Source organism: Mandrillus leucophaeus, unplaced genomic scaffold, assembly GCF_000951045.1.
Source record: "Mandrillus leucophaeus isolate KB7577 unplaced genomic scaffold, Mleu.le_1.0 Scaffold111, whole genome shotgun sequence".
In the NCBI taxonomy this organism is placed as follows: Eukaryota; Metazoa; Chordata; class Mammalia; order Primates; family Cercopithecidae; genus Mandrillus; species Mandrillus leucophaeus.
In genome coordinates, this window is record NW_012099321.1 from 4286438 (window position 1) to 4301591 (window position 15154).

At 38.0% G+C, this 15154-nt stretch overlaps 1 protein-coding gene across 2 annotated transcripts in view; it reads left to right on the forward strand.

Annotated features, from left to right (window-relative positions):
* The window catches only part of ADAM9 (ADAM metallopeptidase domain 9), a 123811-nt gene that overhangs the window by 26617 nt on the left and 82040 nt on the right, over positions 1 to 15154 (forward strand). For both annotated transcript variants that reach the window (XR_001007499.1, XM_011993380.1), the window contains exons 5-11: positions 244 to 320; positions 1342 to 1537; positions 2933 to 2998; positions 5769 to 5840; positions 7215 to 7384; positions 9768 to 9849; positions 10643 to 10776. Coding sequence is in view for 1 of the 2 variants with exons in the window: in XM_011993380.1 (XP_011848770.1) it covers positions 244 to 320; positions 1342 to 1537; positions 2933 to 2998; positions 5769 to 5840; positions 7215 to 7384; positions 9768 to 9849; positions 10643 to 10776 (797 nt within the window). In the remaining variant the exon portion in view is untranslated. The remainder of the gene's footprint in view (positions 1 to 243; positions 321 to 1341; positions 1538 to 2932; positions 2999 to 5768; positions 5841 to 7214; positions 7385 to 9767; positions 9850 to 10642; positions 10777 to 15154) is intronic.

Below are 15154 nucleotides of genomic sequence, written 5' to 3' on the forward strand. Positions count from 1 at the left end.
GAGGCAGAGCTGTTTGTACCTTGTATTCCCTGGAATTCTGCCTAAACATTTGTGTACTCATAGGGTGGTAGGAGATAGTCTGCAGATGGTCTAAAGAATGCCATGTGATACTATGAGATGCCAATAATATAAATAAAACTTTGTAGTTGACTGGCCTCGAGTAATTTTGTTAGCTCTGCAATTTCTGTGATGATTTTCAGCAATGTAGCAATATTTGAAGATAATACAGTATTTTTCATTTAGAATCATTGTCATTTTCGAGGCTATGTGGAGGGAGTTTATAATTCATCCGTTGCTCTTAGCAACTGTTTTGGACTCAGGTAAGCAATTTCTTTTATCTTCTTTTTTTTTCTTTCCCCTGTGTCTTACCCTTTTTCCTATTTCTGTCTCCAAATTAAATCCTTTTGGGCACTTAGCAAAACTGGAATTTACTTTGATGTTACTGAACATTTTTATAGCTGTGTTTCAGATATCCTTGACATGTTTATTTAAGAAAGTATTATAGTTGATGAGTTTTAATACGTAAAGAGGAAAATTTTTTTGAGACCACTAAATCATTTTTGGTATTTAAAATAAAATATGCTTTAAATTTCTCTAGCACTTTATATTTATAAAATTTTCACTTGTATTATTTAAGACTTGTATTTAAGTCTCATTATCACTGTGAATAAGAGCTCATTATTTCCGTATTTAGGTGAGCAAACTGAAGTTCAGATAAATTATATTGTACTTCAAATTAAGTTATAGTATTAAAATTACATTCCTTGAGGTCATGACAACATGGCACTGTACTGGTTGGTTGATTGCATGATTGCTTGAACTAATACGTATTAGTTCTATATAAGATGAATATGATTATCTTCACTTAAGTACTAACACTTATTTAATAGTTACTGTGTGCCAGGCAATATGTTTTGTGTGTTTTGTGCTTATTAAGTAATTTTGTTTTCAGAACAATCCTTTGTAGAGTGCAAACCAAGGCAGAGGTTAAATACCTTGCTGAGAGTCCTGCAGCTAATAGAAGACATTTGGAATTCGAACTCTTGTCCTCTGGTCCAGATGCCACATTCTTAATCACTACTTTGTAGTACCTTCCATTTCCCGTAGATCACTCAGGGAGGTTAAGTGACTTGCAGGCAGTGACCCTGATAAGTAGCTATTTGAGCTTTCAATATAGGTCTGCCCCAGCCCTGTCTGTCTGATTCTAAAGCCTCTATTTTATTCTCTATATCATGCTATGCCTACTTACACATTTAAGAAGTAGGACTTGAACTTAGGTTTTCTGATTCCTTTTGTATTTTCTTTTTCTTAAAATTTGTATGTGTGTAATGCAACATTCAGAGGACTGCTGCATTTAGAGAATGCAAGTTATGGGATTGAACCCCTGCAGAACAGCTCTCATTTTGAGCACATCATTTATCGAATGGATGATGTCCACAAAGAGCCTCTGAGATGTGGAGTTTCCAACAAGGATATAGAGAAAGAAACTACAAAGGATGAAGAGGAAGAGCCTCCCAGCATGACTCAGCTACTTCGAGTAAGGAAATAACATAATTCTTCATGGCTCAGACTACCATTTTAGAAAAATCATGTGTTTATTCATGAAACCAATACTATGAGTAGTGTTTTTTTTTTTCTTTTCTTAATTTTGCCAAATATATGCCAGACATTGTGATAGGTACTAGGGGATGAAAAGATGAGCAATATACAGTTCCTGCTACCAAGTTGAGTACACTTTAGATTCTGTGGGTTTTGGAAATGAGGGCTTAAATCTGCAGCAGTGCTTACTGTGGCCTTGGCCTCCTGGGCTCAAGCAGTCCTCCTGCCTCAGCCTCCCAGTAGCTACTACTACAGGTCTGTGCCACCCACCGTGCCTGGCTAATTTAAAAAAACTTTTTGTAAAGATGAGGTCTCATTACTTTATCGAGGCTCGTCTTGAACCCCTGGCATAAAGCAATCCTCCTGCCTCAGCTTCCTAGAGTGCTGGGATTACAGGCATAAACCACTGCGCCCAGTGCAAAAGAGTTTTTCTTTAGGTACCTCTTAGACAACTCGAATGGTGATTCTTGAACCCTAGATTGGAAAGAGAGACATGGCTTTAGGACTTTAACGACTTCAGTTGTGTTTCAAGGACACTCTCATCCCTGTTTGGAGACTGCTATAGCACTTCATGATTTACTTTTGACATGGCTGTCTCTTAGACTGAAATTGTTCTAGGACTAGATCAACTTCAGCTGCAGGGATTGTACCTTTCTATGAGATATGTTGCTGCCTTGAAAGAGGCATATTTTTAATTAACTTATACTAGTTGATGGCATTATTTTTATTGCCTCTTCTGCTATCCACTCTTTTGACTTGGACTATTCTTTTTGACTTTAAACATTGGAAAACATTAAAATTTTTGCTTATTCTACTTTGCATGAATTTCTGTAAAATGACAAAACTAGTCATTTTTTTAAATGGCAACCTTGTTCTAACTTCTGCTCTGGGATATTAGTGGCTATGTTTTATCTTTCAGCATAGTAACGGGGTTTTTCATTAAAATGTGTGTGTGTGCATGTGTGTGTGTGTGTGTGTGTAGTTTTGATTTTAGAAAATTGGTAATGCTGCTTTGTAAACTTAAACCCATTTTGTCTGTAACTAGCATTTTTCTCATATTAGTGCAGATAACAGGTAACACTTCAAAAACATTTTTTTCCCCTCAGACATAGTTTATCATCACTTAAAGTCAGTAGCAGAACTGGACAAAGTTTTCATCACTAAGAAGGAGATAACACTTCAAAAAACATATTTTTTACTATCTTAATGTAGGATGTGTTAAGTAAAATAATTTTATGATGTTCTTAGTAGACATAAAATAGGTGATGAGAGATTAGGATGTGATCATGGCCTTATAACTTTTTTGCCTTTATGATGTTTGTGTTTTTGACAGAGAAGAAGAGCTGTCTTGCCACAGACCCGGTATGTGGAGCTGTTCATTGTTGTAGACAAGGAAAGGGTAAGATTGGTGAAAATTTTTCTTCTTTTCCATGAAAAAGATATGAGAAATGAGCATTTAATGAAGGAAATATAAACTACAGTTTGTATTGATTTTACTTAAATAATGATTTTAAAACTAAAATGGTTTTTTTCCCTTAAACCTTATACCACCAGAATACCAACAGAAGCTAAATGTAGCAAAATGTGACTGCCTTTAAGTTTATTTTTTATTAATGATTTTTTTTCGTGTTCTTGCTGATGACTTGCTTATGCTGAATTTTTTGAGTGAATCTGTACTGCCTATCAGGCTCTTGAGAACTTTTCAGATTACTTTAGTGGGCTGTGGCTCTAAAAGGTTTGGCTTTGTTGTCTAATAAAATTGCTTTGCTTTCTAGAATTTGAGATAACCTATATTGCACTTTAAGAGATGGAAAACCTCCAGGTCCTGGCATGCTTTAGAAGGGAATAGTATTAATTTCCGTGTACAGGATCACATGAGGGCATTTTCCTTATTTATACTTAAGAAACTGAACTAAGTGCTTTGCTTTAACTAAGAGAAGTAATGTGTCCCTACTTTGGCATTTACAGGATTATCAGTTTTAGAGGTAATGGCTATATAGTTTATTTTCATGTTGGTTTTTTTGTTGATATAATAATACTTCAGATATTTATGGGGTACAGGTGAGTATTTGTTACAACAGCTGTGTAATTTAAAATAGAGAGTATTTTTAGTGTTTTGACTTTTACTTCCAATTTTGTTGTCAGTGTGAAAAAGTTACTTGTGGAAACTTACTATGATTGGCAGTTCCTTTCTTGTAAGCTGTGGAGACAGTTTTGAGGTTTTTTTGGTTTTAAAAAAATTCCTTGTTGTATGTAGGTTGGAAAATAACAAGCCACTCCAAATAACTAATTTGGAGAAAATATTAAGAGATAGACTCGGATTTGTACATTATAGGTTCATTGCCCTCAAGTGGCAGAAGGAAAAGCACATGGAATATGAACAAGTGTGAACTCAGCCCCAAACAGTGGGCAAAAATCTTCTGTAGAAGAATGTTTTGGACAAATCGCAAAAGTCAAGATTCAAATGTTTATCTCGGCCAAGTGCAGTGGCTCACGCCTGTAATCCCAGCACTTAGGGAGGCTGAGGCGGGCGAATCACAAGGTCAGAGAGGTCGGAACCATCCTGGCTAACATGGTGAAACCCTGTCTCTCCTAAAAATACAAAAAATTAGCCGGGCGTGGTGGTGGGCACCTGTGGTCCCAGCTACTCGGGAGGCTAAGGCAGGAGAATGGCATAAACCCGGAAGGCGGAGCTTGCAGTGAGCTGAGATTGCGCCACTGCACTCTAGCCTGGGCAACAGAGCAAGACTCAGTCTCAAACACAACAAAACAAAACAACACGAACAAAAAACACAAAATGTTTTTCTTCATTGCTGTCTCCAGATGTATTTGTTATATACAGATAGAAAATTGTTAAAAAAAAAAAGGTTCAATTTCAATCAAGCCCTGTCAAATGTATTAAATTAAATTTTTTTTTCTTGTGTAGGAGAATCATGATTAGATCCCTAACTGATAAAATCTGATATATTCTGATATCATAGAGCAAAATCATAAATCCTTTAAAAATTTTTCTTCTGCTAAATTGGTTGTATAAAATAATGTTAAAAAGAGACATTTGAGTTAGCCAGGTCTCAAAGAAAAATTAGTCATATTTATTTGGCTTAAGATGGTTAAAGTTCTGTATGTTTTCATCTACATATGATTTTTTAACTAGCGATTATTGGTTAATCTCTCATTTTTAATTCAACCCAGCATTTAGAAATGGTTTATTGGTGCTGATCTGTAAGCACTCTGGCTGTTTCCGTACCTCAGTTCTGTTTTCTGTATGTCACTTTCTTTTTTCTGTCCATAAATCTTCTTCCACTATGTGGAAGAAGTCTCTGTGAACCTGTTCTGGTTTGGAAGCCACACAGTTATTGAATCAGTCATTCCTTGCTCAACTAAAGTCTTAAATTGAAAAGAAGAAGGTTTATTGGTGACATCATTAGCCTAAGAGGTGGAAGGGTCAGGAAGTTCTTTAGATTGTCTTTTATTCTTTTCTGTCTGCATTTTGATTGCTTAAAACTCTACCTTTGTGAAATGCTTGAAAATACTTTTGCATTAAAATAAATAAAGGGAACATTAAGAAGATAATTTATTTTAAAGTTCTACTAATTTGGAGAAAATGAAGACTTCAGTGCTCTTTCATTATTATTCACTTTACCCTTTTACCGGTTTTTCTTTTATTCCTATCACTACAATGTAACCTTTAAATTTCTTAATTTGAAATGTTGATAAATGTCTAAATGCTTCAATTTTTTGTTCAGAGGAAATATTTGGATTCTTATCTTCATTTTAACAGACATTTTTATTCTTGGTTTTTTTTTTTTTTTTTTTTTTTTTTTGAGATGGAGTTTTGCTGTTTCTCCCAGGCTGGAGTGAAGTGGCGGGATCTTGGCTCACTGCAACTTCCGCCTAGCCCCCAGGTTCAAGCGATTCTCCTGACTTAGCCTCCTGAGTAGCTGGGATTATAGGCACCCGCCACCACACCTGGCTAATTTTTGTATTTTTAATAGAGAGAAGGTTTCGTCATGTTGGCTAGGCTGGTCTCGAACTCCTGACCTCAGGTGATCTACCCTCCTGGGCCTCCCAAAGTGCTAGGATTACAGGCCTGAGGTACTGCACCCGGCCTTACATTTCTATTCTTAAACTACTTTGGTGATAATGATTCTCCTTCTTTGCTTTTCCAGTATGACATGATGGGAAGAAATCAGACTGCTGTGAGAGAAGAGATGATTCTCCTGGCAAACTACTTGGATAGTGTAAGTTGTATTTTCTATCAACCAGGATGATTCTGTCCTATTCTTTCAGTCTCAGAACAGACCTTAAAAATGTCTCATTTTGAGTTCTGATTTTCATAGGGCCTCAATGGCTCAGTCTTTGAGAGGTCTGCTTTCTGGTTTGTTTTGTAACTCTTTTTAATGTTTAAAGGAAAGTACCAGTGTAGAAAGACTTTGAGAAGAGCAAGAGATTTCATACTACCGTTTACTTTATCTTCAGAGTAGCTAGGCTTAGGTGCTTTGGCATTTATGGAAAGATCTTTGAATTCTTGTTGAATGCATCTTATTTTGAATAAGGCTGCCTTCTACCCTGAAAACATGATACGACAATATTTGTGTGTGTGTGTTTGTGTGTGTGTGTGTGTGAGAGAGAGAGAGAGTTTGGTTTGAGATTTTGGAGTTCATCCAGTGGGAGATACTAAAGAATTCGATATATGTTCTTATAAAATAATTTTATCTACAAAGCTGATATGAACACCAAGCGTGATAGTGATGATAATGATGACGATGATGATGATAGCATTCACTTGAGTACTTACAGTGTGCTAGACACTGAGCTAAGTGCTTTACATTTATTAACCCATTTACTCCTTACAGTACCCCTATGAAATTAAGAGTTCCACAGTCCTTTTTCTGAAACCTCTGATGTACCTGTGATTAAAATTTTAGATAAAAGTTTAGAAAAACAGTGTGATTCACTCTGTATATAACACCTCTTGGGGTAGCACCTTGTAATCAGACTCATTGATATTTCTGCAGTAAAATATAGGAGTATTTACATTAAATGGGTTAAATGTGGACTGTGAATTGGCTTGCATTATATCAGGGCAAATTTTGGAAACAGTTTTACCAAAAATTTAATTTCCAGAGTTTGTCAGGTTTTAGAATAGAAGATAATAAGGATTTTGAATCTCTGTTACTATCATTTTATGGTTGAGGAAACTGAGACTATTGAGAGGTTAAAGTCTTATTGTATTTTTTTTTTTTGAGATGGAGTCTTGCTCTGTTGCCCAGGCTGGAGTCCAGTGGCACAATCTTGGCTCACTGCAACCTCTGCCTCCCGGGTTCAAGCGATTCTCCTGCCTCAGCCTCCCAAGCAGCTGGGATTACAGGCGTGCACCACCATGCCCAGCTAATTTTTCCATTTTAGTAGAGACAGGATTTTACCATATTGGCCAGGTTGGTGATCCACCTGCCTTGGCCTCCCAACCGCCCAAAGTCTCATTGTGTTAAAGTAAAGATTGTTTTTTTAGGCAGGGAAGTTTTAATTTAAGTAGCCGTGTTACTTCATGTGGTTAAAAGATTTTTCTCACATTCTTTACTATATTTTATATACTTTTATTTCTCTCTTCCCAGATGTATATTATGTTAAATATTCGAATTGTGCTAGTTGGACTGGAGATTTGGACCAATGGAAACCTGATCAACATAGCTGGGGGTGCTGGTGATGTGCTGGGGAACTTCGTGCAGTGGCGGGAAAAGTTTCTTATTACACGTCGGAGACATGACAGTGCACAGCTAGTTCTGTAAGTATTTTTTTTTAAACTACTATTAATGAAATGATCAAAATAATAATTTTTGCTTATTTTCTTGCATTGGAATTGTATTCTTTTGAGGTTTTGGGTGTTCATTTAAATGAGGAAAACTTAGCTTGATGTGGCATTATCATGAGACCTCTTCTGTCTTGGATTCCTGTCACCTTTCTCCCATGTCCTCCTTTTTTCTTGGGTTTACTTCCTCATTTGGGTATAGTGTGTTTTCTACTAGTTTTTTGTGAGCGGATATATGGAAAGAAAGCATTTTGACCTCGTGAGTGTATGAAAATATGTTTTCCCAGTTTCGGAACAGAATTTAAAATTTATCTTAATTTGAGTTCTGATTGTTCTAGGGCCTAAGTAACTCAGTATTTCCTAGGCATGCTTTGAGTTTCTCTTTTTTTTTTTTTTTTTGAGACAGAATCTCACTCTGTTGGCTAGGTCAGAGTACAGTGGCATGATCTTGGCTCACTGCAGCCTCTGCCTCCTGGGTCGAAGCAATTCTCCTGCCTCAGCCTCCCGACTAGCTGGGATTGTAGGTGCCTGCCCCCACCCCCGGCTAATTTTTGTAGCGTAGTAGAGACAGGGTGTCACCATGTTGACCAGGCTGGTCTTGAACTCCTGACCTCAGGTGATCCACCCATCTCAGCCTCCCACAGTGTTGGGATTATAGGCGTGACACTGGGTATAAAATTCTCTCCATGAAATCCTTTTTCTTCATGATTTTGAAGGCATTGCTCTTTTGTCTTTTTTGTCCCAGCATTACTATTGGGAGTCTGAAACATTCTGATTGCTGACCTTTTGTATGTGGCCTGTTTTTCCCCGTCACTGGAAACTTGTAGGATCTTTTCTTGGTTCCCAGGTTTCTGAATTTTCCTGATGATGTGTTTTGGTGTGGGTCTTGGTTTTTAGTAAAATCGTATGCTCACACATCCTTGTACCAGTGAGAATACCATTTAGTTCACTAAATACTAAAAGGAGCAGGTGTCAAGCATACTATGCCTTGCCCAACCACACCCACCAAACTATCCTAACCCCCTCTGTTTGTGTGGTCTCCGTCTGTCCTGTTGGAGACATTTCCCAGATACTTGATGATTTTTAGTTGTTTGTTTACAGTTGAGAATGGGGTTCTGAAAAGGTTTTTGGAAGCCTTGAGTCCATGAGTGCATTTTGGAAACTATGAGTTCACTATAGGGTAGTCTGGCTGGAATGTTTCCTTGTCAATCTGCTTGTGTCAGTACTTCTGGTCATCTTCTCCTGGCTGGTCAGATGGCCCAGAGAAGGATTTATCCATTCATTTAAAATATATTTATTGGGTGTATACCCCAGGCACTGGGACATAGCAGTGAACAAAACTGGCAAAAATTCCTGCTCTCATGGAGTCCATGTTCTGGTGGAGGAGATTGGCCATAAATGAGATAAATAAGTACATGTAGTATGTTAACCAATGATAAGTGGTAAGGAGAAAAATAAAACAGGGAGGGTAGATATAAAAGCATTGGAGGAATGAGGTTGAATTTTGAGGTGACATGGCCTAGCCAGGGAGATGCCTTCTGAGTAAAGACCTGAAGGAGGTGAGGGAATGAGTCTGGGTTATATTAATATTAGGGAAGAGAGGTCCAGGCAGAGAGAACAGGTGCTGAGGTACAGGTGTGTAGGGTGTGGTTGGGAATCACACGGGGCCCATCCAGATTTTTTTTTTTTTTAAAATTTTGGAGACAGAGTCTGATTCTGTCACCTAGGCTGGAGTGTAGTGGTGCAGTCTTGGCTCACTGCAACCTCCTCCTCCCGGGTTCAAGTGATTCTTCTGCCTCAGCCTCCCAATTTGCTGGGATTACAGGTGTGTGCCACCACGGCTGGCTAATTATTGTATTTGTTTTTTTAGTAGAGATGGGGGTTTCATGATGTTGGCCAGGCTGGTCTCAAACCTCAGGTGATCTGCCCACCTCGGCCTCCCAAAGTACTGGGATTGCAGGCATGAGCCACTACTTCTGGCCCATCCTGACTTTCACGTTCACCCTGCTCACTGCGTGCAGCTGCCCGTGTAAACATATTCATTTCCTTCGTTATCTATCTCTCCTCACTAAATTGTGTGAATAAATAAACCTAATGTATTTTAGGAGAGGTTTCATCTAGAAGGTAAAAAGAAACAAACTTGTCTCGGTATCCAGAAAGTGTCTTCATTTGTCTGAAAAAATTAATAAGAAGGGGATAAGGCATAATTATATTCTGATTTTAGAATTTTTTTTTTTTTTGCCATTTTTCTGCTATGATTTGTAGGTTCTCCTAATCCAGTTGAGATTATTCATAAAATAAAAGCAACATGTCCCTTTTTTCCCCAAGAACATTTTTTAACTTTTACATTTTCATTTAGAAAGAAAGGTTTTGGTGGAACTGCAGGAATGGCATTTGTGGGAACAGTGTGTTCAAGGAGCCACGCAGGCGGGATTAATGTGGTACGTTGTTCTTGATGTTTAACTTTGGATGTTTGCACTGGGACAATACCTAGCATTTATTGACTGTGTACTTCCTCTCCTGGTGCTTAAAACGATATTTTGGGTGTTATGAGGAACACAGTAGAAGTGGCAGATGGGTTCTTTCCCTAGAGACTGGGTCAAGTTTTTAAATATGTATTATGTGTTTATTAGCTTTTTTCTTTTTTATTTATTTTATTTTACTTTAAGTTCTGGGATATGTGTGCAGACTGTGCAGGTTTGTTACATAGGTACACATGTGCCATGGTGGTTTGCTGCACCTATCAACCCATCATCTAGGTTTTAAGCCCCATATGCATTAGATATTTGTCCTAATGCTCTCCCTCCCCTTGTCCCCCACCTCCTGACAGGCCCCAGTGTGTGATGTTCCCCTCCCTGTGTCCATGTGTTCTCATTGTTCAGCTCCCACTTATGAGTGTAGCTCTTTACTTTTTATGGGTGAGGAAACATGTACTCCATTTTAGATAATTAAATTAGAACCATCAACTTGTTTTCCTATAAACTACCATGAGTAATCTGTTGGTGCTAAAGTGGTTATCTCTTGCTTGAAGGATCCATGTCCATCATCAGTGTCTGATTCATGTTACTTTCTTACTAGACTGAAATGCATAAAGACTGTTGTTGGATTCTTGATTTATCATATAGGCTGTCAACAGTGTAGTGAATAAATTTCCATTTGTGAAAAAATAATCTGAGCAGCAAAACATTTTCTTTGTGTTCAGAAACCTAATTACTACCTTCCTGTTCTGAACAGTTTGGGCAAATCACTGTGGAGACATTTGCTTCCATTGTTGCTCATGAGTTGGGTCATAATCTTGGAATGAATCACGATGATGGGAGAGATTGTTCCTGTGGAGCAAAGAGCTGCATCATGAATTCAGGAGCATCGTGAGTACTTGGGTTCTTTTTTCTTCTCCTTTATATGGTATTATAGATCCGTGTTTCTTACACTGTGAGGGATATTCATGTCTACATTGGGAAAACAGGAAATGTTATTTCTGGTTCGCTGAAATTAATTACATGACACACCAATGATAAGTCTTTTTTATTTTTTCCAGCCTTTTAGATTCAGGGAGTACATGTGGAGGTTTGTTACCTGATGTATTGCTGAAGTCTATTTTTAATTTAATAATTCCAGAGAACTTTAAGAAGGCAACACTTACATAGACACAAGTATGTAACTACACTCTTCTGTAAACCAATTATAGACTGAAAGTGTAAGAACGTGGCAAAGTTTATATCTGAATTAGAAATTAGGAGGGAGTTTCTGCTAGGTTCAGTGTGGATTAGATTACATTGAAGGACTGTGTAAGAAATTTCTTCACAAACCTCTTTTTGAGAAAGTGCTGCATTGTCACTGTAGGTAGAAGAGATCCTGACATATTTCTATTTACAAACCCTGTTTTATAGAGATAAAGGTGGGAGGCAAGACAGAGAAGAGCAGAGAGAATGGTTAACATTTATTAAGCTCTTTTTATGTGCAGGCACTGTTGTAGGCTTTTAAAAGGTGTCCACTCACTTAGTACTTATCAGTGAAATGAGGTGCACATACTTTATCTCCATTGCAGATGAGGAAACTGAGGTCACACATCCAAATTGCTGACTGGGATTCAAAGTCAGGAAGTCAGAGCCTGTGATCTGATCTTAGAACCCTTTCCTGTGCCAGAGCTAAAAAATAATTATAATAGAAGGTCCCGTGGTGGTTGGGCATCAGAAATGTAGATTTCTAATGCAAATTCATTGTAATGCCAGCGAGGCTCCTTCCTGATTTAGAAGGCAGGAGTCCTAAGCAGAGACCCGAACCTAACTGTAGTGCATACGTGTGTAGCTGCTGAGCCTGAGTGAAACTTAGATATGAGAGATGGTATCTTTAACAAATACAGGACGGACATGGTGGCTCATGCCTATGATCTCAGCACTTAGGGAGGATTGCTTGAGACCAGGAGTTCAAGACCAACATGGGCAACACAGTGAGACCCTGTCTCTAAAAAAAAAAAAAGATTAAAAAATTAACTGGGTGTGTTGGTGCGTGCCTGTAGTCCCAGCTACTCAGGAGGTTGAGGCAGGAGGATCACTTGAGCCCAGGAGTTCAAGGCTGCAGTGAGCTATGATTGTGCCACTGCATTCCAGCCTGGGCAACAGAGCAATACCCTATTTCAAAACAAACAAAGAAACAAACACAGATGAAGATTTCACATAGGGAATATCTGTGGCCACAAGTGTTCATGCCCCTTCCCACCTCCCTCAGGCTCCTGAAGCACTGACAGAGTAATACAAACTTCTGTCAATCAGCCTTTCAGCTGAAGATCTGAGTGGACAAGACAATTTTAATCACATGCTAATATAAAGGGAAGCACTCAAGCAGAATTTACAGTTTTTGAACAAATACTAGGCTCAAAAATAGATATGGAAGAGTTAAAATAGTACTTACAAGAATTCATGCTTCATAAAAAAAAAAAAATTAGGTACTTAAGGAAAGTCATATGTTTGTAAAAGATTTCCTGTAGGAGAGGGAAATAAATTTAGGATTTGCTTTGGCCAGCAGTGAAGTTGAGAAAGACGTCGGTTCAAGGAAACAAGAAATGAGTAATGAACAATGAGGTAAGTCAATAGATTAAAATAAAAAAGAAGCATTCAGAGGTAAGGAGGGAATGTTATGAAACAGTGCCATAGTGAAATTTAATATGGTATAGGGAGCAATGAAGAGTGGACCCATACTTTATTCACCAACTTGTGAAACATTTATTGAGCACTGACTACCTGCTAGACTTTGTTCTCGGCACTTGGAATACCTCAGTGAGTTAGATTGACTCACCCTTCAAGGAGTTTACATTTGGGGGGGAAGACAATCTATAAACATAAGAAAATCAATAATAGAGAGTGTTAGAAGGTGATAAGTGCTATGGGAAATAAAATAGAGCAGAATGTGGAGGATTGGGAGGGCTGAGGGTAGTGAAACAACAGAACAGGCCTCAGTATGACAAAACTGGATGTTAATAACAGAAACCTGAGTGAGTTGGTATTTAAAACCACTCCCCTAAAGTAAACCCTGTGTCAAACAGACTTATAATTAAAATATTTTGAGGAGAATGGTATTTTGAATATTATATTTAAAACTTAGTGCATATTGACTTTTAAATATGAAGATAACATAATCTCAAATTTAAGGTATCCATCATTTTCCCCAAGGGAAGAGCCAAAAAAGTGTTGTTGTTGTTGCTTGGTTGGTTGATTTGAATGTGTATAAACTTGCTAGGGATACAGTAGATAGAAAGGGAGTGAACTGTTTGTTACTGGATCTTGGAGAGTCTCTGTAGCTACAGGGGAGACTGACCCCATAGGAGTTGAGGTAGAGGGACACTGATGACATGAGGACACTGATAACATGAGGTAGAGGGACACTGATAACACTGATAATAGAGAGGATTCCAGGGGAATTATTCAGCCTTATTCTCCCAGTGACTTCTTATCTCTTGAATAGAAGTGGCCAAAGTGAGTACCTATGTCTTGTCCAGCTTAGTGGGAAAGCTTTTGATTTTTCACTGTGGAGTGTGATGTTGGCTGTGGGCTTTTCATATATGGCCTTTATTATATTGAAGTGATTTCCCTCTTCCTAGTTTGTTGAGATTTTTTGTTGTGAAAGAATGTTGAATTTTATCAAATGCCTTTTTGGCACCTGTTGAGATGATTATGTGACTTTGATCCTTGATTCTGTTAACGTGGTGTTAATACATTTTTGTGTGTTGAACCAGCCTTGTATCGCAGATATAAATCTCAGTTAGTTGGAGGGCCTGATGTTTCTGATGTGTTGTTGAGTTCTATTTGCTAGTATTTGTTTCGAGGATTTTTACATTTATGTTGCTGGGGATATTGACTTATAATTTTCTTTTCTGGTTGTCTCTTGTCTGACTTTGATATTAGGGTGATGCTGGGCTCATAAAATGAGTTTGGAAGTGTTCCTTCCTTTTCAATATTTTGAGAAGACTTTTTTTTTTTTTTTTTTTTTGCAGTTTTAGGTTCGGAGAATAATCAAGAGGAAAGTAGAAAGACTCCTCTCATACACTTTCTGTCCCCACACTTGCATAGTCTCCCCATTTCAACATCCCTAAACAGAGGGGTATGATTATTAAAACTGACGAACCTACATCGACACATGTTGACTTCTCAAAGTCCATACTTTATGGTTCACTCTTGGCGTTGTGCATTCTAGGGGTATGGACAAGTGTATGATGATAAGTATCCCTCATTATGGTATCATACAGAATATATCCATCGCCCTGAAAAATCCTCTGTGCTCCACCTGGTCATCTCTCCCTACCCCTTCAACCCTTCGCAACTGCTAGTCTTTTTACTGTCTCCGTAGTTTTGTGTTTTCCAGAATATCATATATTTAGAATCATGCAGTATGTTGCCATTTTACATTGGCTTCTTTCACTTAGCAATATGCATTTAAGGTTCCTCTGTGTCTTTTCATGTATTGATAGCTCATTTATTTGTAGTGCTGAATAATATCCCATTATTTGGATGTACCACAGTTTGACCATTTACCTACTGAAGGACATATTGGTTGCTTCTAAGCTTTGGCAATTATGAAAAAAGCTGCTGTAAGTGTCTGCGTGCAGGGTTTTGTGTGACCATGTTTTTAGCTCCTTTGGGTAAATACCAAGGGATGTGATTGCTGGATCATATGTTAAGACAGTATGTTTAGTTTTGTAAGAAACTGCCAAATTGTCTTCCAAAGTAGCTGTACTACTTTGTATTCCCACCAACAGTGAATGAGAATTGCTGTTGCTCTACATCTTTGTCAGAATTTGGTGTTGGCAGTGTTTTGGATTTTGGCCATTCCTGTAGTCATGTAGTGGTATCTCATTGTTTCAATTTACATTTCCCTGATGACATAGGATGTAGATGATCTTTTTGTGTGTTTATTTGCCTTCTGTATATCTTCTTTGTGGCATCTGTGAAGGTCTTTGGCCCATTGTTTAATCAGATTGTTTCTTGTCTTATTTTTTAGTTTTAAGAGTTCTTTGCATACTTTGCGTAAGAGTCTTTTATCAAATACGTCTTTTATAAATATTTTCTACTAGTCTGTAGCTTATCTTCTCACTCTTTTAATATTGTCTTTCACTGAGCATACATTTAATATTTTATTTTATTTTTGGGACAGAGTCTCCCTCTGTCGCCCAGGCTGGAGTGCAGTGGCCAGATCTCAGCTCACTGCAAGCTCCGCCTCCCGGGTTTACGCCATTCTCCTGCCTCAGCCTCC